Here is a 26027-nt window from a genome sequence, read left to right on the forward strand (position 1 = left end):
CACGCACAAGACGGCGGGGCGTTAACGACGCATCGTCTCCGCGGTCCACCGCACCTCGCAGCCGTCGGCGCGTTCGTTTGGTCGTAATTACCCCGCTTGATGGCGTACCTGGCTGCGGCGGGTTCCGTCGTGCTGAAAACAAGACGCTCCTCCATTTAATGCCTCGAAGTGCCTATTAGCATATAATTCGGCCTTCAAAATTAAGCAGCTAACAGAAAGCGGAGATGGATGCTGGTGATTGGTTGTGATGGATGTCTGATGGCCAGGACGAGGAGTCATTCATTAGTCTGTCTGATTGATTCATCAAGAGAAAGGAAGAGGAGGGTGTCGCTAAGCTACTCTGCCGCTTCGGTAATTGTGTCTCCAAGCAAACATGGCTCACAATATTACTTAAAAAGTACTTTCAGGTCAACTACCCACTTTTTTGCGCGTCCTTTTTTGAACACGTACGATGAAAATGGAAAAAGTCGTGGATATTCGGATAGCCTGGCTCTCGTCTGCAAGGCCTGACTAATCCAGAGTGTGTACGTGACATGTGGACCGCCTGTAATAAATGATGAATGACGGCTCTTTTTTTCTGCTCTCCACCTCTTAGGCCTGGCAAGATGAGCACAAACATCACTGACTGTCACTGATGCCATTACCTGTTAGACCTGATTAAACAAGTGGGGAACAATTAAATCACCTGCAAGGCAGACCAATGTAATCGAGTGCGCACACACAAACGGATTCAAATATACAGTGATGGGCCTGGCTAATTAAAAGCAAGGGTCGTGGACTCGGCGTTCGGCTGGAGGGGTCTGGCTCGCGACAGCTCCGGCGCTGTGGGATCGCACCGTGTCTTTACACAGGCGTCCTCCACGTGGATCGACCTGCAGGAGAAGCAGCACTCTGAGGATCTGAAGGGCGACCTTAACGACGTACGACAGATGTTAACATTGATCACAACATACCTTTTGGCAAAGGTAGCCGCCGAGCCTAACAAATTCGAGAAACTCACGATAATGTTTTTATCTAGGTGAGGCTCACGCAAGGACAAAGCTCTTGAAAAATCACAAAACAACCCCCCCCCCTCATCACCGTCCCTCCCAGAAAGTCATTCAGCATCCTCAGAGGGAGGAAACCCTGGTGGAAAACAGGAGGAATGAATACAGTTGAAAGAACACTGGCAGACATCGCCCACTCTGCAGACAAACAGCGCCATCTGATGGCTGTCGTCCATTACGGCGGCACAACCCTCACAACATGTGCACGACTGATCGTCCTGCATGCTTTGAGGAGTTTATTTGCATGAATCGCATCCAAAACGGCGAGGTGGTGATCCGTGTGATCTCGGGAGGACGCCACCTGCCCGGTCAGCCTTATCAAAAGAGAAACGCATCTCGGATCAGAATACATCATCGGCCCCCCGTCGACAATGGAAGGGTGCTATCTACAACCTCTTTACAAGATACTGCAGGACCTTTTAAAGCACAATGTAGCACGCTGGAAGTGGGGAAAAAAGAGAGAGTGGCATTTTATGACCTTTTCTGCCGTGACTTCTTTAAGCGAGACGCTATTGTGAAGTCTCACTCTGGAAACACCGCGGGGTTTTTTTTTCAGTCCTGTTTTGTGCCGGTAAGGCAGATGGTATGGTGGAGAGGGAAAGATAGACAGAGCGATTGAGAGTAAAGAGTGACAGAGCGGTCAGGGAGCAGGCGCGGGGTTCAGGGGTCAAGCCCAGGGTTCAGGCCCGACCTGCCACGATCCATTACAGGCTCCTCTGCTTTGTGAAGCCCCAGGGTGGAGGGAGACGGGTGTGGTGGCTGACGCCCCAGCGCCCGAGCTCCACCCGAACAGCAGCGTCTCACGTGGACAGGGTCACGTCCGCTGCGTGGGACACGGTGTCGAGGTCGGTTACGAGGGGGAGAGGAGCAGAACTCAAGCGGCTCTGCACCAAACCTGGAGGTCCGTTTATTAACACTCACCCAGCCCCAACCGTCCCCGCCCAGAGCCCAGAGCCCTGCGTGGACGTCCCGGGCATCTACGGCCTCCCGGTCCAGCCCCACAGCACTTATAGAGATCAAAGCCACATCAGTGGAGGCACACACAGGGAGAGAGAGGAAGAGGGGATGAGAGAGAGAGACGGAGGGACACAGAGAGAGGGAAGGTGGGGGGAGAAAGAGAAAGGAAGAGACTGATGGCAGATGTCACCACTGGTCATTATTACCAGCTCTCTGTTTAATATGTCCACTGAGTGAGGGATAGCTGACCACTGCCATCTGGACAGAGAGAGACAGACGGACATGGACACACACACACACACACACACACACACTAACTACTGCGTCTTCCCCAGCAACAGAAGGCATGCCCGGTCTCTCTCCAACTAGTCTCTGTCTCTCTGTTCCATCTCTCCTCTTCTTTGGGTTCAGGAAGGCAAAGGTAAAGAAAAACAGCACTGAACACCCAGAACGATGACGAGACCCCGAATAACGACACACAGCACAAACTCATTTACATGCAAATTCATCCAACCCCCCCCCCCCCCCCCCCAAAAAAAAAAAACGAGGTCGGTGGGGGGTGTTTGAAAACAAAAAAAAAAGAAAAAAAGAAAAGAAAAACAAAAAAAAAAAAAACACAGGATGAGCAGACTGGTTCTAATGTACAGAACTAAATGGCAGGAGTGTCGTCATGGTAACTATATAGAGAGGGAGGGGCTTGTGCAGAATAGATTCAGGCTAAAACCATCATCTACATGTAAATGACCCTTCTCAGAAGCTCCACTGCACAGCAAGTGATATTGACAAGCTGATGGGCTTTTTTTTAACCCACCCTCCCCTCCTTTTCTGGAGTGGAACCCAGTTAACTCTTCACTAACTCAGTCAATAAACACGTCCTGGGGGCCGGTGTGTCCTCCATCAGCCTCGACCCTTCAGGACACCGACTCTGTACGACCGCATGAGAGTGGGTGACGGTCCTGCATTGTTTCATGTACGTTCAAAGAACTCCTTTAGAACAAAAGTTAAAAGTTTATATGTATAAAAAAAGGGTTAATTAAAAACTGAATAAAGAAAAGTTAACTCATTCTCTTAAACTATCTGCATTACCAGAAATATGAGGAAAATCTAAAATGGTCTAAAACAAATAATTATTCAAATTTTAAGGTTTATTGTACACGTGAGACTGAAAGTGATATAAAGCATTTTTATTTCCTGATACCGGACATATTTCTGTTTTGAACATCTTAGCGTTGTGTTGATCAATGCTGCCACCGTGTGGAAGTAGAGTGCCTTGCAACATGGGCAAATCATGTATAAATACAAGAACAATTGAAATGGCGTACAAACGACAGCAAATTACGATGATGAAGAATGTGGTAATTCTCTTTTATTTAAAAAAATCGATATCCCCCAATTAATTCTACAGTAACCCCACAGAAATGACAGTGAATTTGTACTTTCAGTTCCCAGATAGTTTTTTTTTCTCCCAAAAAAAAAGTACAGCAGATGTAAGAGAGAGCGGGACGTGCCTCCGAGGGGTGGCCGGTTCGGCGAGTTCAGCTCGGTCCCGGACGGACTCGTGATTTGTGCTTGTGGAGGTTCCCTAGAGCTCGAGCTCTCCTCGTGCTGGCGGCCACGGGCACGCGCGGCGGCGTCTCGAGCGTCCGGGCACGCGCAGCAACCGCACGCGAAACATAACGCTTACGCAGGACTTGGAGCCCAAGTGAAAATACACCACGAACCAAAACACAAGAGAGAGAGAATGGCACCACACACCCTTTTATATGTTTTTATTGGTTTTGTTTAGGTAGGAGGTCTCTGTGTGTGGATGTAGACCGTTTGTGGGAGCGGTATATAGTGATTAACTCCATAAGTAAACCGGAAATAATTCTGGGCTCTGACCACGACCCAAGAGCGTTTCGCAGAAAATTTGACTTGACTAGAGAAGGAAAATAAACAGGCTGGATGTCTTTCTCTCACGACCATCGTTTACATTTGACCCGTCTCAAGAGAATAATTCGAGAAGTTCGTTGTCGTTGATCTGATGATTTCTTACTGACTGCATGCAAAAGAGTGTCACACCACAGGCGACATACAGCCTTCAGGATGTCACCACTGGACATAAGCAGCGTTTCTCTACTGGGGGGGAGCAGCACGCACACGCACACACACACTCCATCACATGCAAATCACACACTTTTTCTGTCACACTTTCTATCACCCTGCCTCTCAAACAATCTTAGATATGTGCTTTTTCTCTCATTCCCACACACACACACACACACACACACACACACACACACACACACACACACACACAAAACTTGGGCATGTTCTGGGGGGACTCCAATCAGGCATATCCAGTTTCAGCAACCCGACACTGACTACAGTGTTCTGCATGACTGGTGTGTTTGTGGGAGTGTGTATATAAACACTGTCCAGACACGAGCTCCATCACCCACCACTCTCCTGCCTAGCCAGTGTGTATTCTCACACAAGACTCCACGTATTTTCTCAGTAGTCCTTGAGGGGGCGCTAGCTAACAGTCCTGCCTGCTTCCATTTTGAGTGTGAGCGAGCGCTGGGTCTGCGTTCTGTCCCGCCCCCCTGGTCCCGCCCTCAGCGCCCCGCCCACTCTGACATCCACGAGAGGAAGTGAGACCTCCGTTCAAGTTTCAGAGCGCCGCCGTGGACCCCGCTCCAGGACAATAGGCTTCTAAAAAAAAACAACACACACACACACAAACAAAAAACAAAGGATGACTCTTTAAACAGAGCCAGTCGTCCCACCGGAAGGTGTCTCCCTACAGCTCCGTGTGTCCTCGTTCACCTGAGAGGAAGAGGAGGAAGAGGAAGATTATTTTCCATGATCACGTGTCTTGGTGGTCCCATGGCTGAGGCGTCAGCGGGCGCTCACCCCGCTTTCCTTTCTGTGATTGGCTGCTGCCTGGGGCCCCGCCCCTCTCTCTCCCCTCCAGGTACTTGCTGTAGATCCGTTTGATCTCCTGGTCGTAGGCGGACCACTCGGACACGATCCGAACGGCTGCCTGCAGTTTGGGCTCCTTGGTCTGCGGGTTGTTACACTGCACACACACACACACACACACACACACACACACACACACACACACACACACACACACACACACACACACACACACACACACACACACACACACACACACACACACACACACACACACACACACACGAGGTCAACTAGCATAGTGGCTCTTGACACCTGTGCATCAGGTCTCAGAGCAGTTTCATGGATGTAGGGGCGGGGCCAGAGAGGGGGTGGGGCCAGGGGGCAGGACGGCCCACGCACCAGATCGATGGTCTTGGCCTTTGCTTTGGAGCCGTCGTCACACCAGGTCTCGCACCAGAGCCACTCCTGGGGGAGCGATTTGATGGGAACCTGGTGGATCATGTTGTTGGGCAGATCCTACAGGAGGGAGGGAGGGAGAGAGAGAGAGAGAGAGGGAGAGAGAAAATAGTGGTTTAGTAGGTTAAGGTAACATCACTCAAGTAATTGAAAGGAATCCATGAATATTAAAATGTTTCTTGTGAATATGCACAAGTTTTTGCTTTCAGGCTTCAGCGGTGCGGAACCCGTCAGTCAATGATGGAACACGCCCTGGAGACGAGAGGAAGTCCCCTCCCAGAGTGGACCCAATGTCCCCGTCCCCGTGAGCCTGCAGAACCGCTCACCTGGTCCAGGTTGGACAGACTGTTGGGATCCTGGCTCAAGCCTTGGTACTGACCCCGTAGCCGGTCACCTGCCGCTATCTTCCTGAACTTCTTCAGGTCCACCACATAGAGGGCGCTAGAGAGCAAAGAGACCCATTACAAACTGCAGGACAGCACACACTGTACAAGAGCAACTAAGGCCGTCTTCCTGTCCATCACCTGCTTGTGTGGGACAATTCTGGGATATTCCCAAATAATCTCCTTTATGAAACTTGCCCGCTAACATGATCACCTGTAGATTTCATGTTTTATTGTGACTTTGTCCAAGACTGCTTTTTTTTTTAACACTGCAATTTATTTATTTTATTTATTTGTTTTGCCTTTGTCCATTGCTTTAACAGTACATGCTTCATTTAAACCAGGGGTGCTCATTACGTCGATCGCGAAGGAAGTGTCGGTCGATCGCAAAGGAATGTGCGTAGATCGCGTCACATTAAATAGTAGATGAATCGCACATCTGCACTGACGGTTGTATTTTGATTGACATTCACGGTAGCCAATCTGCAATCCGCTCAACAAATTACGTTCGCCACCTCACAACCCCCAACCCCCCGGTAGATCTTTCTGACTTGGTCATCTTATAAGTAGCTCGCAAGCTGAAAACTTGGGGGCACCCCTGATTTAAACTCTCAGCACTTAAAATTTAAACGTTTCCTTTAAATTCAATTTTAGATCTTTCTTTTTGACACTTAATTTGTTGCATTTAAACCAATCTACTATATTTTCCATGTAAATTAAGTTATATTTATGTATGTTCTTTTCTTGCAAAAATGTCATGGAGGTGATGACCTTTTTATATGAAGCACTTTGAATTGTGGGACGGAATGCACACAAGACTCCTCCCCCTAGCCGCCTACGGCCCCGCCCCCTGCGGCCATGCCCCCCTGTGGCCCCGCCCCACCCAGCCCTCACCTGATGTGGTACTTGCGGCCCGCCAGGTGGCTGGCCCAGTAGCCCGACCTCCAGAAGCGATAGCCGTCCATCTCCCTGCGGCTGTCGCAGAAGGGGGTGTAGCCGTACGGCGCCCCCTCCAGGTCGAGGTCGCGCAGCTCCTTCAGGTCCGTGCGCACGATCTACAGGGCCAAACGTTCCTTAAATTACACGGCTCTGCCTGAAGGGGGCAGCAGTGCGTAAGAGGACGATTTCTTCAAATGGAACTAAAGAAATACAGAAAATTCTGCTTCCGACGTGGACAGATCCAACCGAGCGTGGCGGCGTGATTCGGGCTACGGTGCCGCACCTGGTCCGCGTCCACGAAGATGATCTTGTCGACGGCGAGCGGGAAGAGCACGTCCAGGAAGAGGATCTTGTAGCCCCAGATGATGCGCTGCTTCTCCGTCTGCTGGTGGAGCCAGCGTGGCCACTTGTACTGGACCAGCTCGTACTGGAAGCCGTATTCCTGAGCCATGAACGGGATCCACTCCTGCCAGGACGGAGGGAGGGAGTGTCAATTTAGACGTTCGCCACTGCGAGTGGCTCTAGATACGTGCGTAAGGGTTCTCCGTTTTAGGGGTACTGCCACAGAGGGGTGAAGGGTATAGGGTGAAGGGTATAGGGAACGCCGCCACACGCACCTTGAAGGTTGGAGACAAGTAGTTCTTCAGGAACCAGAACTTGACCGGGGTCTTGGTGTGCTTCAGGACCGACAGCATCATTATCCTACAGGAAACAGGGGCGGGTCAAGCCCTGGGCATCAGCACCATCTTAACGCCGACTGCATCACATTACTTCCTGTATCTCTGATCCTAGACCAGCCTGTCTGGGGCGAAACTTCAATCCCAAAGTCCAGGTAATTTTTCCGGCAGCCACCGGGCCATGGAAGAAATATGCGAATGACCTTAAGATGGAAAATCTGCTGGCAAGGTAATAATACCGACGCTAATAAGTTCTGGCCCATCTAAAGATCACAGGTAGAAAATGGACTCACTCTTTAGGAGAGTGAAGACATTTCTATAAAAATGAAGGTAGTGCACACAAACAGGCACAAACCAACCAAGTACAAAATGTCACGTGAAGCCCAAATGTGTCGGTACGTCGAGCTGCTGTCTTATTTTAAGAAGGTGCCATTTTCAAATATCACATAATGCCACGCACTCACATAATGTCTCGCTAACATATAAAACGATCGTGGGACCGTTGCGTTAAATCAGACTGCGGGGAAGGCGTGGCTGGGGGGCGGGGTCAAAGAGAGGTAGCAGACAGATCATTGGTCTGTACCTCAGGAACCTCTCATATAAGTGGCCAGAAGCCAGAGAGAATATGTTGATGACGTCGTCCTTCTCAGGTTTGCTCTCCTCTACTTTCGACCCTCCGGTGAAGCCCCTGAGAAAGAAAGAAAGAGAAGAGAGAGAGAGAGAGAGAGAGAGAGAGAGAGAGAGAGAGAGAGAGAGAGAGAGAGAGAGAGAGAGAGAGAGAGAGAGGAGAGTTCTGTTAGTGTGAATCCTGAAGGTAGACCTCAGACGGCGGTAGCCGCGGGCCTGGTGCCTACATGGTGAGGGACTGCCAGAAGCCGGAGTCGTTCTCCTCTGTGCCGTCGCTGAGAAGCTCTTCGTTCATCTTCTCCGGCTTCTTCTGCACCTGCAAAAGCAGAAGAGTGAAGCGTCAGTGTCTGCAGCACAACCATGGTCCTGACAGAGAAGATGTCTGGCTTTAGAGTGCACCAGTACGGACAGAAGACGCTGGCAAAGTTGAAACGAAAACTCAGGCAGCTTGGTGGACATGGGTTAGATGTCCCCAAACGTCCTCCCACCCTCATTGATCCACACACGCGCACACACACACACACACACACACACACACACACACACACACACACACACACACACACACACACACACACACACACACTCTCTCATCACTCACCTTCACTTTAATGATCTTGCTCTTAAAGTTGTTCAGTACAACTACCAAGTCCTCTGCTTCGGCTGGGGAGTCTGTGCCATCATGACTGTGGACAAAGAAAAGGGTAAGACACACACACACACACACACACACACACACACACACACACACACACACACACACACACACACACACAGGAAGGGTCGATTGTTTACAGATTGAAATCTGAGAAGAGCCGATGGTCCTTCCATCAGCGTGAAGGACACTAAAAGTTGAGCCGTGACAGCAGATTTGGGAGCTAAACTCAGCGCGCCTGCTTAAGTGCCTACTGAGTGCACTTAAGTGCCTTCACCTATTTAAACTACTCAAAAGACTCGGGGATTATTTGTTGCGCAGTTGGTGTCTTTCATCACCCCTAATCCCCATCAGCTCAAACTGGAATCGGCTGAACCAGAGAAAATCAGATTAGCCTCACAAAATGTTGACTGGTCCATATCTAACACATCGGCTCACCACACACACACACACACACACACACACACACACGTTACCTGTAGATCTTATAGATTTCGTCGGATCTCCCTTTCCTTAGGCGAAGGACCCAGGCTCCAGGATTGGCCTTCAGCTGGAAGTAACCCTGTCAGAGACACCAGACAACAGCTCCCTTCAGGACCAACCCTCCTGCCTGGGCTGCCCCCCCCCCCCCCGAGCAAGCGAGCGTCCCTCACCAGGTTGGCCATGACGATGGTGTCCACGATGACGGGCTCGGAGGCGGTGCCCAGCGTGAACTGGAGTCCGCGGGGCGGCTGGCCGGTGCTGACGTCGAAGCAGTGACCTTCCAGCAGGACGTGCTCCAGTTCGTACTCCGCCGACACCACGCCGTCCACCTGCGGGGCGCACGAGGGCGGGGCCAAGTTCAGTCAATCAGCCAATCACACCTGTTCGTCCCAGGCGCTGCGTCCCAGAACTTATGTTGGGTCATGGTGCCTCACGGCACACACCCAGAAACATCCGAACCGGCCCCATCAAATGAGGTCCAGTGGCGAGGACGGGCCTACCTCCTGCAGGTAGATGTTGTCCAGGTCGTAGAGTGTGTTCACGGACTCTACCATCCAGCTCTCGGGGGGGTTCAGGTTGAGTGTGAACAGCGGAGACTGGGGCATATCGAGGAACTTGGCCATGGGGCCTGGAGAGAAGCCGTTATCCGCCATGAAGGACACCTCCGGCTCCAGAACGTACCGGTAGAAGCTGGCGGAGAGGAGAGGAAGTTGAATAGGTCCAGCACGAACTCGAGGAGCCGTCTGGCACGGTACCAGTCTGAACATTCGACCAAACTCCCGTCCAGCCACGGAGAGGCCAGTTCAAGCTCCACCAATATATCGAAGATCTCAGTTAAAACGCTCACCTCTTCAGCGGCATGTCGGACAGCTTGGACTGGCAGTTCATGAAGACGCGCAGGTTCACGTTGACCAGCTGTTTGAGGACCTGCGTGGGCGGAGAGGGACAGGAAGTGACATGTCGGAGCAGGAAGTGACATGTCGGAGCAGGAAGTGACCGGTCTGACCCTTTCATTAAAGCACCACAACTTTGCAAATGAGGATTTCCACCCAGTCTGATCTTTCACACAGGTGTTGGAGATCCATAATAACCATAATCACAAAATCACATAAGCCCCCAATTACAAAACAAACCTTTTAGCAATGAGGAGTTACTATGGTTACCAAAAGGGGCCGTCCAATAAAAAAAATCTTTGTTGAGTCTTTGCCTGATCCAACGTAAACCTACAGTCTCATTTCTGAAATTCAACTCTTCATATTCAAATGACTGAAGACGTCCATCCATTATCCACAGCTATTAAGACTATTAAAGCGTTCTCCAGAAAACTATGGAAAAATATTTGCAAATATGCAATGCAAAGAACACTAATCTTGACCTCTAATCTCGATCATGAGGAATAAAACCTGTGGTACTGAAACCCACAGGTCATGTGCTTTGTGAATCACGTGTACGCTGGAGAAATGGAGAGAAGGCCTGCTGGATCCACTGAAGACCTTCACACCGGAGGGTTTCTGACCTTTACGCCTTTGCGTTTAAAACAACAAACGTCACTCGGTTCAGGTGTTGGGGGACGGACATCACGTCGGTCGGCACTTACCAGGAGGAGTGGTGCGAGTCTCTGAGCTCCCCGGGTGACTGGGTCCACCACGGCCACCACGTCGAAGTAGACCTCCGCCTCGCGTGGACGGATCTTCACCGCACTGTGGTAAAAGAGGGGGTCAAAGGGCGTGGGGGGTGGGCCACACAAAGGGGACACGGCCAAGATCATGTCGGGTGGGGGCGGGGGACTGGGGGCGAAGCGGTATACCTGTATCGGTCGGAGGCGAAGTTATACTCCACCCGAGACTCGCCCTTGGGCTGCGATGACAGCAGCGCGTCCACCTTCATGACCAGATCGCTAGCTCTGAAGCACGCACACACACACACACACACACACACACACACACACACACACACACACACACACACACACACACACACACACCTTTAAACAGACAAACACACACTGCATGCCTGACATGGACAGACATATGTCCTTAACAGGACATGTTTCAACTGAAACGACTTTAAAGCATATGCAACACAGAATGACCGCAACAGGCAATATCTAAAAGAGGTGGAGCCATTAGTGGAAAGGGGTGGGGCCACAACAGCGAAAGGGGAGGGGCTACGAGGGAAGCAGTCAGTCTGCCATCACACCTATCGTCTTCCACGCCTAGCTGCTGGATTTTGTTCCTGATTCGTTCCCCGGAAGTCTTCATGATGATGCTCTCCAGAAGCAGGAAATCGTCCTGGTTGAAGACCTCCCCGTCCTCGAGTGGACCAATAATCTGACAGGACACAAAGTATGCGAGCTGATCAACAAACACGGGCTGTGCCCAGGGGCTTCCGTGATAGGCTGTCCCATGGGGGCTTCCGTCAGATAATTGGCTAACTCACCCGTCCGTTACTGATGACGGCCCTCTGTCCCTTACGTAGCTTCAGTACGTCTCTGCAGTAGACCATGTGAGACAGCAGGAAGTCCACTTTTGACGACTCGTACGCACTCTCAAACAGAGGCACGTCCATGCCCTGGGGACAACAGCACAGGTCAAGGGAGAGCATCGAGAGGTCTTCTGCATAGTGGCAGTACTCAACACGACCAAAACCCAACACTCAAGCGGTCAACAAGCGGTTCCTTTACCCCAACGGCAAACTCTGCCAAGTCCGTGCCGGCGTACAGCGCCTGGGCAATCTCCTCCTTGGTCAGCTTGGTGATGAAGTTCTTGGCGTTGTTGGCCGTCTGCGTCTGCATGGCCGCCCAGATGGCCCGTGCGATCTGGGCGGTGCCGTTCTCCGGGGTCTCGGTCGGGTTATTGATGACGCTCAGCCTCACGTTATTACTGGTTTTCTGAGCAGAATATTTAATTCGGTCAGGCGATTATGCATAAAATGGCTCCATTATGAGGGAAAACCATTTTAGCAGCAGGAGAAGCCAGAATTAATTTAGTTGAAGTGGTTTTATTCTGTGAAGTTAAACAAAAACATTAACCAAGAGCAATAACGATGCAAGCAAAGGCTACAGGGAAGCTGGTTGGGTCATTTATCATCTTCCTGAGTGCATAATGCTAATTGGTCCATCTGACTGTCAATCACTGCTATGTTAAGTCTTTCTGGCATACACTGTTTATGCCAAGAGAGTCTCGCATCGTCCCAGCGAGCACGTTTACCATGTGTCTGATGGCGTCGTACAGCAGCTGTCTACCCGATGGCTGGTCGAAATCGCCGACCACCCAGAAGGTCACGGGCCGGATGGCGCTGTCGTCTATAAAGGGGAGAGCGGAAGAGGGGATGCATCGGTGGAGGAGAACAGGAAGGAGCTCGGAGAACATCGGGCAAAGTCAAAGGGGTGAGGAGTTATATAGCATTATGGGAACACGAGCACTCTCAAAATCCCCAAACGATGGTTGCTCACAAGATACAACAGATTTCAATTAAGACCGAAAAAAGAAAAAGAAAAAAACACCTGAGAGCTATTCTGTGAATGAGAGAGAGAGAGAGAGAGAGAGAGAGAGAGAGAGAGAGAGAGAAAGCAGAGGGGGAAGAGAAAATGAGAGAGAGAAAGGGAGGGACAAAGAGAGAGAAGAAAGAGAGGAAGAGAGAGAGAGAGAGGGGGAGAGAGAGAGAGAGAGAGAGAGAGAGAGGGAGGGAGGGAGGGGGGGGAGAGAGTAATATTGAGCCCCTCTCCCGTCCATCCATCTAGCACTGACAATTTCGACAGATGACAAATGAGTGGCTGTGTGTAAATCTATACACGCGAACACGTAGCCGCGCACACACACACACACACACGCATGCTCGCGCACGTGACTGAGGCGGGTGAGAAACGTCCAGGCTGCGGCTTTATGGCAAAAAAAGAGACATCGAAGCGGCAAGGCGGACGGCCATGCGCCGAGGAAGATGAAGGACAGCCGTGTGCCGAGGAAGATGAAGGACAACGTTAAACTGGATTACACTCTTCAAGCAACGGCGATTACCAGAGGAATCACTGGACTGCATTCCTACATCAGGCAACGTAGAGACGAGCAGAAACACAGAGGGAGATGTACCAACACACACACACACACACACACACACACACACACACACACACACACAGGGGAGATAGAAACAGAGAGAAATGAGGGAGAGATTGAGGGAGGAAGAGACTGTGATAGATATATATCAAAAGGGAGTGTGCAGATACTGAACTCATTTACAAAGCAACAACTAAAAGATAGATAACCAGATGAAGAGAGGGATAGACAGATACCCTGCTGTCAGCGCAAAGCGTCCCACTGACCGGATGTGATCAAGGTGAACCACATATGGTCATTCAATAAAGACCACGCATAAAAGGTTGGCAGCTAGTTTTGCAAATCCACTGAGTGACAGGCCCCCAGACCAATCAGAATCCTGAACAGGCAAGCCGGGGGACGCCCAAACGAGCTGCGGCAGCTTGTGACTTTATGAGTAGGGGAAAAGGGGGAGTCGGTGAGCTAGATTACCTCCTCCCGGCCCAGTGACAGGCCACACCCCCACGGGGTCACCGGCCAGTTCCACAGACTGGATTTATTACGTGAGGCACATGTCATTATGGGCCTCTCCCACCGAGCCGAGCGCAGAGCGCCACCTTACCTTTCTTCGTCATGTAGTTCATGCTATTAGCCACAGCCGTGCTCTTCTCTTTGGTGTCCAGGAAGAGGAAGCGGGCGTACTCGTCGATGAAATGGTTATCTGGAGGGAGGAACAGAAATATCAGGACGGCGCAGTCGTGTGGGCTGAGAGCAGGTGCAGTCTGCAGGAGCGCCATGTTCTTCTGAGCGTTAGGTGGTTCTTCTCCACCTGTCTTCAAGGAAAACCCCCGCAGTGCTGCGCTCGACAGTTTCAGAACACGGAGTTCATGTCCCCGATTCCTCCTCCTACGAAATGTAAATTTGCTTCTCAAATTCAATCAAAATTCAATTCCTCGAGGAAACAAAGCGAGTTATGAATATCAATCCAAACGCCTCTCCCTCTCCCCCGAAACACTTTTGTACATAAATGAATTTTCAAGAACAAACAAGGCATTTAGCACAGAATCCACAACCAGATCACGTCTCCTTCGAGCCCACCACCAACCAGGGGTGGGTTTCCCAAAACGTTCGTAGCGCTAAGTACTTCTTAACCTCGTACGTTTCATACGAGGTTACGAAGTACTTAGCGCTACGAACGTTTCGGGAAACCCACCCCAGATCATGTCTCCCTCGAGCCCACCACCAACCAGGCCTCGCCTCCCTCAGCCCACCACCAACCAGATCACATCTCCTTCAGCCCACCACCAACCGGGCCACGCCTCCCTCGAGCCCACCACCAAAGGGAGGGGAACTCACTGGTTCCGGAGAGGTCTAGGTAATTCCTGCTGGTGGCCAGGATCCTGGAGTTGATCCGGGGCACCACGTTGGGCTGCTTCATGATGAAGTCCACCACGTCGTGATCGCTACCCAGCTCCCCCTGCGGACCACAAGGCAGTCGCCACATCACACCTGACAGTTAAGTGGAGCTTCAGAGCAGCTCATACAATGCAGTTACTATGCTACATACATACAGCCTTTGCGATAAACACACTCAAGCCAACCCTCGATGGAGCGCGAGTCAAGAACTCTGCTTAATTACACATGGGAAGGCTAAAATTACCATCAAATACAGTGTTTACACCATGACAAAAAAAAAAAAAAAAGATTCATTTACATTTCGCAGCTTTTGTTGAAATCGCGATAATTATTACAAGTGGTGTCACGAATCTCTAAATCCTCAATTCGATTTTATTTCCGATTTTAGGGTCACGATTCGATTCTCGATTTTCTTTTTCTTTTTTTTTTTACAGCAGAAAGGCCTATGCCAGTTTTAGATTAGTCTAAATTTAATATCTTATTTCAAAAGTTGGGTTTAATATAAGTGATACAAGTGATACTGTACTGTAGCGTGGCTCAAGTACATTAATTAAATGTTTAAACCGAGCGTTTTCCACCACTGAATAAGGCCGCAGGTCTGCTGCTATGAATAGCCCTATAGTGTTAGGTATTGTTTTAGTGCGAGCTGAATTTGTGCCAATTTTACTCCAAACGAAGATTAAATAGTTGGCTGGACCAGTGATGTTTTTCCAGTCAGATCAACATCTTTGTGATGCCGGCGAATGTGTCCAGCCATGTTCGTAGTGTTTCCCGTAGCCGGGTATGGTACACGCGTGTAGCACATCTTGCACACTATTGTGTTCTTGTCGACAACACGAATGCTGTCGACGTAACTCACCGGGAACGCAAAATACTTCCATACTGCTGATTTAAGAGAAGCTCCGGCTCTCCACTTGCCGTGGTGCCGTACTCTGCAAGTTGGCTAACTAGCGGTGTCAGCTACAGTACGCAGCGTCACTTTGCGTAGCGTGCTGTGTTACTTTGCATAGCGTGGGTGCTTGCGTAGCTTAGAGGGAGGGATCGTCGATCCTCTTTTTGACTTCAAGGCTCGAGATCGTGACATTATTTAAATGATTAAATATCGAAATCGTGACACCTCTAATTATTACCCAACGATATATCGTGCCACCCTAAGAATCGCCAGCTGGAAACTCTGCGAATGAAGGCCGTGGCCTCCCTCACCAGGTAGACGGCGCGCTGGAAGAAGCTGGTGGTCTCCAGGATCTTGTGCATGACGGTGGTTTCCAGCTCGTCGGGGTCCAGCTGCTCACGCTGTAGGGGCATGCCGTTGTAGAGGACGACGGGCAGAGGCCCCACGCCCGTCTGCTCATAGTAGGCCCTGCCATCCTGCGTACACACACACGGGTCATGGCTGGAGCCAAAGAGAGCAGTGGAACAACCTAGCCAGAAGTTCTGCCACCGGTACCAGCGGTTCCTCTGAAGCGACGTCAGTGAAAGACAGACGTGACGGTGGCGGCGGGAATGGGCTGGTACCTTGCGGTTGGTGTCGTAGCTGGAGTCCGCTCCGAGGATGCTGCTGACCTGGACGTAGGGGTAGCGCTTCTCCAGAACCCCAACCACATGCTCCACCTTCAGCTTACCTCCACTGGGTACTCGGTTCAGCATCTGAACACACACACACACACACACACACACACACACACACACACACACACACACACACACACACACTTTTAGCTTTTGTAACATTTGAAAAGTTCTCTTAAGACACAAATTAGCATACAAATTGTACAGTTTATTTTAAATTAAATACCTAGTTTCATTCAGTCCTTTTTCATCTTACTACATTTTGTTGAATTGTCAGATTTTTTTTTAACTCAAGGCTGCATTTGATTACCTACATAAAAAGGTCATTTTAATAAACTTCAATTTCTACTTAAAGCAACCCCCCCCCCCCTTCCCCCATCACCAACCCTTTAAGAATGTTGATAAGTCGAGATTAGCCAAAGGTCTGACCCCCCCACTGTTTCATAAGTGGGGCTGGCTGTATTCAGGAACTGTAGGCGCCTCACCGATACCACGGCGTCGAAGGCCATCTGGTTGTCCACCTCGTCTGCGATGTAGTTGAACGCCCGCAGCATGGCCACTCCAGCGTCCTCCATCCCGTCCACATCGTCGGCGTCGTTGACCACCAACACCAGTCCGATCCTGGCGGTGGACGGAGACGACGCAAACGTCATTAACACGCAAACCCACACGAATGCAACCTGCTCAACGTTTTCACCGCCTCGTGAATTGTTGCTTCCGCATCTCACAAAGTAAAAGCTAATTAAAGAGTCCACCAGCAAAATAAAAGGGAGCTTGATTAACATGTTAACAGTACCTGTCATAAAAAAAGTGTTTTGCATAAATTATTTATGCATGATCGTATTTACATATTGCTTAGCAGCCCCCTGCTTGGTTTCATTCAACATTAGCAACGATCTTTACGGGTAAATTAGCCTCTAGAGGAAGTGAGAATGCAGTTCTGGGCGCGGTGCGAGGTTAGCGTGACCGACCTGAGCGGGATGTTGTTGGAGTAGAACATCTCGGCCACACTCAGCAGCTCTGCTGCGCTCTCATGAGTAGGATCCAGAATCATCACCTGCGAGACGCAAACCACAACCACTCGTCACACACTCCACCGCCAGTCTTAAAGGACGCGTCAGGGGGCAGCGAGCGAAAATGATGAGCTACAACCACAAAGTGTTTGTCACAGTGTTACCCGTGTAGCGGACTATTGGCAAAGACATTAGGGGGAGGGAGATTTAATCATAGGACGGTTCTTTCCGGCTGGCTGGTTTGGAGTAAGAGGCTTGGCTCCTTCGCTCTCCTTCACGCGTCACCTACACGATCTCATCGATCACGCTTATATTGCCACGTGCTGGCAATTTCGTTCTCCTGAGTGACTCGACACTTTCGAGAGCGCAGGTCTCTCACGCAGCGTTCGGCGGTCAGCCAAAAGGGCTCGGCGGAAGCCGAGCGGAAGGGCCGGGTCAATATCCCCGAGTCCGCAGGGGCAGAGACCGAATGCCATGACGAGGGGGGCTGGGGGTGTTGCTCTGGAATTGTAAGAAGGTGGCGGCGTGCTCACCAGGTTGTGGAAGTTCTTGCGTATCTGCCTGATGACCCCTGGGAAGGTCGGCCGGAGAAGCTCCTGGACGTTGGAGGGCCAGGACGCATAGCGGCCATCTGTCTCCAGATTATTAATCCACTAGAGGGGGGATGGGAAGGAAAAAACACACCAGAACATCCGTGAGTGCATATTTACAGGTACATGTGTTCATGTCCACCTAAGGCCACATACGTGTGTGTGTGTGTGTGTGTGTGTGTGTTTACAGCTGCCTAAGGCCACATGTACTTTGGACAGGCAAGATGATGAAAATTGTTTTTTAGTAAATATACATGTAAAGTTACCAGTATAATACCCGTTACTATTAATATTGGACTTTTTATAATAATATTGCAATAAATTTTAAGAATGAATATTTGAACACTTGAGCATTAATAAATGTCTGACATATTGTAAAGCAGCAGGAACACGACGAGCCTTTTAATACAGCGAAACCGTTGACCAAACGGCTGCACAGAAACGTCGTTATCGAATTGTAATTAAGAACAGACGGAGATGGAAGAGGAACAGACGCGGCTGTTGTGCTTGGTCAGCAGAAGAGAAGAACCTGAACCAGCACTTCTAACGCAACTGAAACGTGGGTGGAGGTGCTCTCGAAAACGGGGAGAACACTCAAAAAAAGACGACGTAAGACGTAGTGGAGGTTCAGGAGGTTCTGGAGGATGAAGAGGTGTTTATCTGGGATTGGGGGGGGGGGGGGGTTGAGGGGGCGGAGCTTACATAGACGGCGGGGCTGCGGATGTCCACGCCGTAGTCGGAGTCGGCCGGCTGGACGTCCAGCTTGAGGATGCCGTGCACGTCCAGAGAGTCGACGAGGAGACTGTGCAGTCCCTCCATCACACGCGCCTCGCTCCGAAGAATGTCCAACACACTGCGTGGACCCCACACACACACACACAGGTATAAACATATAGGCAGGCAGTTTACAATGCAAAGTACCTGCTGTTGTACACCGTACAAACCAGAACTTTGAAGCAGAGGAGGAAAACTGGCTCAATATGCAAATAGGACATAATACATCATACATATTCATATTTCAATTAACACGCAAGAAAGCTCCCCACCTGAATATGTCCTGCACGTCCAGGTCAATGTGAAGCCCGTTAATGAAGAGAGCAGAGTCTCCCGGCTGCAGTCCCAGCGTCCCCTTAAAATACTACAGCACAGCACAGCCATGTTAGCACGAAGGCATCTGAACAAGCCCCTCCTCGCTATGCTAATTCAGCCAGCTTCCTCCGCCCACTTATTTTTGGTCATTTGAATTATTTAACTGATGCATTTCACTCTGGTGAACATGGCTGAGCCCACATATAGCAATCTCTTCACTGCAAGAACCGAAAGGAACCACTCAGTCCTGAACACACATTCAATAATTCACAGCAGTTGCTGAATCATATGCCTTAAGATAAACATAAATTATAAGCCTGTAGTCTACGAGTCTGGCACAGACTGGACGTGGCTGGCACAGACTGGATGCGGCTGGCTCGTTTCTCGCCGGGCGCACAGAAGCCAGCTGCCATACGGAACGCACACAAGCCATAAACAGCTGGAGCCCAGGAGAGGAAAGGCTGCTTTTATGCAAACATACACGCTCTGAGCCCTCACGCATGCGCGCAAGTTCATAAATCCCGCACGCAAGTCCCGGAGCACTCGTTGGGGAAAGCTAGGCGAGACGGCTGTCCTGTGTGGACGTTTGGGGGCGGGTCAATTACACCGAGGGACATGGCAAGATGCACCGCAGGACTCGTTATAGGAGACTCGGAGTGTGTAAGAGTTTAACGAGGAGTACAATGACTGAGGTCCAGGAGGAATCACAAACAGGATAATTGCTTAATTTTTCCCTCCCACCACTGTCCGATCTGGGAAAATCAAGAGAGACGGGAAACAAATGAAAACTGCGATCGGGAAACCCGAAATGGAGGTGTAACCGCTCACTTCATTAGAGCTCGCGAGGACATCTGCTGTTGGGCTAACGCGGCCGCATTTAATCACGCGGCACGCTGCTGGTGATTACACTGAAGATGAAGAGGGAGAAAACCCCACATCTTAAACGTTTAGCCTTTACACCACTTAATCAAGGGGCTGACGGGGCCCTTAGTGCAGGCCCAGGAGGTGGAGGCCTGTCTGAAGGAACCCTCCCTCCACCCAGACAAATAACACCACCTTCTGGTTGTCTTCGATCTCTCGCCGGATCTCAGAGTTCACCACCGTTTTGGTTATGGACCTGAAAACCAAAGCCAAACAAGACACAACAACAAGCATTTGTCAGAACGCAGCACTGGGTTAATTATACGGCCGATAAAATCCTGTTTTTTTTTCCATCTATTCAGCAAGTCTAGACCGTTTTACAACATACAAAGGCAGTCAACAAGTAGAGCAATAAATTGCTAGTTAGCGAGGTAGTCTAATCTGATAAATGCTCACGGGCAAATTAAAACGTTAATTAAGCCTACTAATATTTTAATCATTTTTCTTTAAGTTTTTTTTAATCTTAGATTAGTCTGTTGTTAATAGCTCCTAGCCCAGGGCATGAAGTCTTGTAAAACTTATAATGAGGGGGAAAAAACAGTATGAATCATTAATTAATAAACGAAAGTGTAGGCAATAATTCTTTGCTGACTTTAGACAAGGGAAATTAAAAAATCACACAAAAATTAAACGGCAAGAGCGTGGTCTTTGGCTCCATTTCTGCTCCGCTACCAAACATCGCATCTCTCGACAGCAACAAAACCTCCTGGACCAGGGTATCTGCACATTTTAAAATCTCAAATTCAATGACTTTTAAGACCTTTTTAATACCTCTCACAAGAAAAAATAATACTATTACTGGGGATGTTGGCGAACGAAAATTGTTTACGTTGTTGAGGCCGTATACTCCAACGCTAGGATTCTAGCACTAGGACCCTGGAGCGGTTATTTTCTGCATTAGCGCTAGATTCGGCAAAGTTCACATCGCGCCAGAACAACTGAACAACACACACTTATAATAATTTAATGCCTCCCCTCATAAAATTCCAGACATTTTAAGACATTTTTAGGCCTTGAATATGGAAAACTAAATTTAAGACATTTTAAGACTTTTTAAGGACCCGCGGGTACCCTGTGGACTGATGGAGCAGGTCAGTACCTCGCCTTGGTGGGGAAGTTCTGGCTCAAGTCTCTCATGACGTTGAGGGCATCTACAGAGGGCGCCGTGAGGATCCGCGCTGCCGTCTGGAAGCTCAGATCTGAACGGGAGGAGGGGGGGTGGTCAGTGTATAGACACAGAGGCAGAGAAAGTCATTTCCTGTTGTCTGTAAGATGTTCCTAAGATGTCTAATGGTCAAGAGAAACCGAGGTGAATACTTGGGCTGGTCTGAGTATTTTCCAAACAAGTGCTCTCTCGGGATCTTCATCACAACCTTGGAAGGTCACACAGAATGGTGCGCAACATCAAAAGTACTAAGTCAGCAGAAGATAACACCTTGTTTTGGTCCGACAGGTCTACACCCATTCAAACATCCACAATTTACCTTCGGTAAGCAAGAAAAGACCAGCAGTGCGTCACGCCTTGGGGCAGAACCTCACCAAGAACGTACGGGTGAAGACGGGAAAAGCGGCGTGCGATAGGGCCCCATGTCTGTTGCGACACGCAGATCAGTCCGAATCTGGCGAATGCAACATGGCCTCTCGAACGCAACCTGCCTTATGTGGTCAGGAGCTCAGTCTGGCGGTCGTGGTGTAGTAAGGAACTCACTGAAGGAATATACCGAGCCCTCCAACACTCGCATCATTCGAATGTCGTTCGAATACCAAACAACGAGGCCGTTATTTTTACGGCCACGGTTTACTTCTGTTGTAACGACCTTTCCCAGCACGAAATGACACCAGAAACTGGCGTCCATGACCATGACAACGGGATGTGAGAGAGAAGGGAAGGTGAAGCCCCCATGGGCAGATGGCCAACATGTCAACGCGGAGCACAATCTCCGAGGAACGTTTTCCACAGCCTGAACAACAACAACACGAAGGCGCGAGTCTGTTTTCAGGGCATTTGGGCACCGTACCCTACGGTTCATAAAGAAGTGGGGCGGTGAGTATAGAGATTACGGTCCGCCGGGGTTTGATTTCCATCCACGGAGAGTTCAGCTCTCGTACCGACATCCCTCACCAAAGGATTACTTTGTCAGGCGAACAACACCTCGTCTTAGCTAAAGAGGATATTAACCAGGGAATTACCACTGACAGTGTAATTTAATTCAAGACTCAGACTTATCGTCGAGCTCTTGCGCTGTCTAAGATTTCACAGCGGCCGAGCTTTATCGTAGAGAACGACGGTGAAGACGGATTATGCCTGTGCTTTTATTTCCAGCGGTCTGTGCATGTAGTCAAAGTTGCCAGTGATTTGCTTAATAGGTCTCTGATGAGCTTTCGCCGCTGGGGCCGAACGGCACAGGAGGCAGTGGGAGCCCGAGCTAATTAAAGGCAAGGGAATAGTCTAGGAGCCCGGGCACACTTCGACGGTGCAGTTCCGGTGGTGACCTGCGGATCACCCACCTTGCATCTGCCAGACTTTGAGTGGCGCCATCTCATTGGTGCTCTCCACCAGGTGCTTCCGCAGCTCCTTCAGCTCCTCCTTCAGCTCGGGGTAGATGACCCTGCAGGAAGAAATGAGAGCGAGCGGGACGTTAGCCCCGCCCACTCCATCAGGAGCCCCTCCCCCCCCAACAGCGCCGTGCGCACACACACACACACAGGCACTCACTTGAGCTTCCCAAACAGGAATCCCTGGACTTCGTCGACGGGGTCATTCTCGCCAATCACAGTAGCGTTGACGTCAGCACCTGCGAATCAAAAGGAGGTTTTGGGTTGACACCAAAGATCATTCCCTTGAATTCTCCGCTAATTCGGGGTTTAGAAGGTGAATGACACTGAACCTTGAACTTGTGTGTCATCTTTGGCTTTGTATTCCTGGTTTTTGATGGCCAGCTCGACCCCGTAGCCAGACAGGAACACCTTGCTCTCGCTGGGATGCTGTGTAGAAGACAGGGCAGATGCAAGTCGCACGGTCAGAGGTACGGTCTGATGTACAGTCAGGGGCACGGTCTGACGTACGGTCTGCTCTGGCTGCAAGCCCGAACAAACTGCAAACATGCAGGATTTCCCGCAGACGGAGGCACCAGAGGTGAAAGCACCTCACCAGAGTGAAGGAGGAGTGTTAGCAAGGGAAAAGGAAGAAGAGAATCTTGGCGTTTCTTACATCGTTATAAAACACACAGGCAGAAACGTGGGTTGTTTTAGTGAACTGTGGCTCTTCACACCCACAGCATGCTGCCTGAAACACTCTATAGGGTTCAGTTAATTACAGTAAACGGCCCTTATTTAACGATTCAGCTTCTTCCACTGATGTAATAGGTTCCGTGTGATCACAAATACTCGGACGAATCGGGTTCGTATGCCAGAGATCATAGCGAAGGTGCAGACGCACCGAGAGGTAATGCCGCAGGACGTAGTTTATCAGCCCCTTGTTCGCCCTCGACAGCATCTGCTGATGGAACTTGCTGAACTCCCTGGTGCCCATCTCGGCGTAGAGGATGACGACAGGAGCCTCCGGATTGGCCGAGGGGAACCTGTGATCGCCTTTGAACAGGAAGGGCTTTGGCCTGCGGGGAGAAAGTGGAGAACAACAACATGGAAGCTCATGACCCCGTTTCATTTAGCAAGCGGTTCAAACGTGGCCCTGAACCTTGTCGTGCTCGGTGATGCGCAGCGTAGCACCACCGGGTTTGGGCCTACCGCTCGGACGCCGAGTCCAGCAAGTCTTTCATGCTCTGTGGATCGCAGGACTTCTCTCCGTGGATACTGAAGAAGGCCCTGCAGTCTGGGGGCGGTGGCTCGTTGGATGCAATCTGGGCAACGTTAATAATAAATAAAGCAATAAATAAACAAGCGAATAAAGAATGTGCCTGGGGCCAAGGGGGCGGGGTCAGGGGGCGGGGCGCTGACCTGCTGGAAGGCGTGGACAGCAGCCGAGTAGGCGCGTAGCGACAGGGAGAACTTGAGCAGCTTCAGCTGGGTGGAGCTGAGGAGTTGCCCCGCCCTCTTTATGATCAGCTCGTAGTAGGACAGATCGGAGCCTGCAGAGAAGGAGACAGGCAGCAAGCCGTCAAGACGTTGAGCTCGTGGACGCGGGCGCGCAGATCAAACGCTGGAGCCGAAAGCTGAAGAACTGGTAGTGCAGAGTCACATTACCGTCATGCTCGCTTTCAATGTCCTGGTTTGCCTCCACAAAGTCCCAGAACTTATCCTGACTCTCCTCAGCAAGGAATTCACTGGTGACAAAGAAGACATTCGTTTTCAGTTCCTCTCTAAATCCAGGCTGTTTGTGACACCTGTCTGATGCAGCAAAGATTCTACAAATGCTACAAATGTGCCTCTAGAGGCAGAGAGAACATAGTCTATATCAATATTGATGTTTCATCATGTCTGGCGTGGTTGTAATTGCTAATCTAACAGAGAATAAAACAAATGAATATTTTACATCACACCGAATAAGACAGCCACACCAGACAAAGTGCCAGACTGTGTTCAAAATTGTCTTACCGCGCACTACTTGAATACTAATTGGTTAATTAATTCCAGTACCCAAAAAGACATAAAAGACAGCTGGATAATGTAGCTACTACTTTTGCTATGATATTCCAGCATGCAACCAGAAACGTCTTTGTGATGCCATCCTGCAACGGTGGCAGAAAATGCATATGCCGGCACGGCCATGTGATTGCGAGTGCAGCAAGGTGTATACACTAGGGATGTGGAGATTCATCGATTCACATCGGTGAATCGGTACACATGTCTGCGATGCGACTGCATCAGTAGATTCAACGTGCATCGAGTTTAATTTGCGGGCGAATTCACGATGCATCGCCTTCAGTGAGGTGGTCACGCAATCTGCAAACAATGCCGTGGGGCTAAATACGTTAGTAGCACAACGAACCTGGCGACACGCATGAAAAGACGGCACGGTGTGGACATCTCTGCGGCCGCTACCCCCTCGTAACCCCCCCCCGCTCAACAACTTACGTTCGTGAGTGTGTCGCATCGCATCGCATTTGTATCGCATCGCATCGCATCGACAAGGGGTTTCAGAGTATTGCAGTTATATCGCATCGTTGGCAGTGTATCGAGATGTGTATCGAATCTAGCTTAGTGGTGACGATATACATCCCTAGTATACACAATACAGAATACAGTATACAGTACATACTGAGTGCAGTATGCAGTATGTAGTATGCAGTAGGCCGTTTGGAACACAGCCGAGGGTGTAGTGCAGCCCCAGGTCGTGTTTCCACCTCCCGCAGACTCTCACCTGGCCTCCAGGAGGAGGGGGGTGGACGGCCACTTGGTGGTGAGCGTCGTGGTCACAGCTTTCGAGTCTCCATCAGCGGAGGTCACCATCTGCAGCAGCATCACCGACACACACAGCGTCCACATCCTGCAACCTACCAGCGAGAAGAGAGGACAGGCGCTTTTAAACAGGACGCACACAGGAACACAAACATCCCTCAACACTTTTGATACTATAATAACCACAGTGGAGATAACAGCCTAAGATTCTGCCCCGGCGGGGGTAACTTCAGTGTGAGATATCGAGGTTTCTCCACTTTCACTTTGAGCGGCAACAGAACTTCATGTTCTGACAGGCGCTGAGGCGGAGGGCGGAGGTTTCAGCCAATGGGGAGCCGTAGCGTGGCCATCCGCCCAGCCAATCAGCATCGAGATCGAGCAGGACTTCCTGAATATTAAGCAGCTAACAGGAGTTAGCCTAGCCGCTAGCCTTCATTCAAAAACAAACGCCTCGAAAACGACTCGCTGGTCCTGTAGTCGCACGGTGCGTGAAAACGTTGAGAACGTTATTCGGGAAAATTAACATTTCACGTTGATATCGCGTAAACACGGAGAAACGGGACACTCTGTGGCTAAGCTAGCTAGCACTGCGGCGCAGACAGCTAGCGTCATTCATCACCGGCTCCACGTCCGCGTTCAACCCGCCAGTTAAACACACGTCCGGTTCCTCCCGCACACTTTATTAGGATGATGTCTGATAAAATAACCAGAGTGACAAGTTACCACGGACAGAACCGACGTTTTGGGCTGAAAACATGCACCGTACCTCCACCGGCTCTGACGCTTCCTGCGGGAGCAGCCATGTTGGGTCCTTCACGGCGTCGGTTGCGGAATAGACGACTTGAGTTTTTTTGTCTTGTTTATTTGCCAGTCCAAAATGCAACGGCGAATTTCAAACACGTCGAGG

The 26027-nt window shown here is 50.2% G+C and overlaps 2 protein-coding genes across 3 annotated transcripts in view; both read right to left on the bottom strand.

The window, feature by feature from the left end:
• LOC143474597 (heparan-sulfate 6-O-sulfotransferase 1-A-like) overlaps nt 1-2023 on the bottom strand; it is a 17406-nt gene extending 15383 nt beyond the window's left edge. Inside the window, exons 1-2 of the mRNA XM_076972098.1 lie at nt 1968-2023; nt 1738-1869 (exon numbers count right to left, since the gene is read on the bottom strand). Of these exons, the coding sequence (XP_076828213.1) occupies nt 1738-1869; nt 1968-2023 (188 nt within the window). The remainder of the gene's footprint in view (nt 1-1737; nt 1870-1967) is intronic.
• Nucleotides 2024-3757: 1734 nt separating this feature from the next.
• On the bottom strand, nt 3758-26027 carry LOC143474897 (UDP-glucose:glycoprotein glucosyltransferase 1-like). 2 transcript variants are annotated; one of them, XM_076972558.1, is made up of 41 exons: nt 25887-26027; nt 25083-25215; nt 23966-24045; nt 23720-23850; nt 23510-23622; nt 23202-23376; nt 22651-22747; nt 22479-22557; nt 22271-22371; nt 20862-20961; nt 19898-19958; nt 18799-18890; nt 18455-18605; nt 17696-17815; nt 17121-17206; nt 16635-16770; nt 16096-16227; nt 15784-15948; nt 14521-14641; nt 13787-13885; nt 13147-13170; nt 12340-12434; nt 11814-12020; nt 11570-11701; nt 11330-11460; nt 10938-11033; nt 10728-10830; nt 9978-10057; nt 9631-9820; nt 9301-9459; nt 9124-9209; nt 8594-8678; nt 8220-8308; nt 7949-8053; nt 7306-7390; nt 6972-7154; nt 6644-6804; nt 5693-5807; nt 5310-5426; nt 4899-5064; nt 3758-4811 (listed from the first exon to the last, which is right to left on the bottom strand). In XM_076972558.1, the coding sequence occupies exons 1-41, from the start codon at nt 25921-25923 to the stop codon at nt 4786-4788; spliced, it is 4644 nt and encodes a 1547-aa protein (XP_076828673.1). In that variant the 5' UTR covers nt 25924-26027; the 3' UTR covers nt 3758-4785. The 2 variants fall into 2 exon arrangements, with proteins under 2 accessions (XP_076828673.1, XP_076828674.1); XM_076972559.1 differs by lacking the exon at nt 13147-13170.

This window comes from Brachyhypopomus gauderio, chromosome 14 (assembly GCF_052324685.1).
Source record: "Brachyhypopomus gauderio isolate BG-103 chromosome 14, BGAUD_0.2, whole genome shotgun sequence".
In the NCBI taxonomy this organism is placed as follows: domain Eukaryota; kingdom Metazoa; phylum Chordata; class Actinopteri; order Gymnotiformes; family Hypopomidae; genus Brachyhypopomus; species Brachyhypopomus gauderio.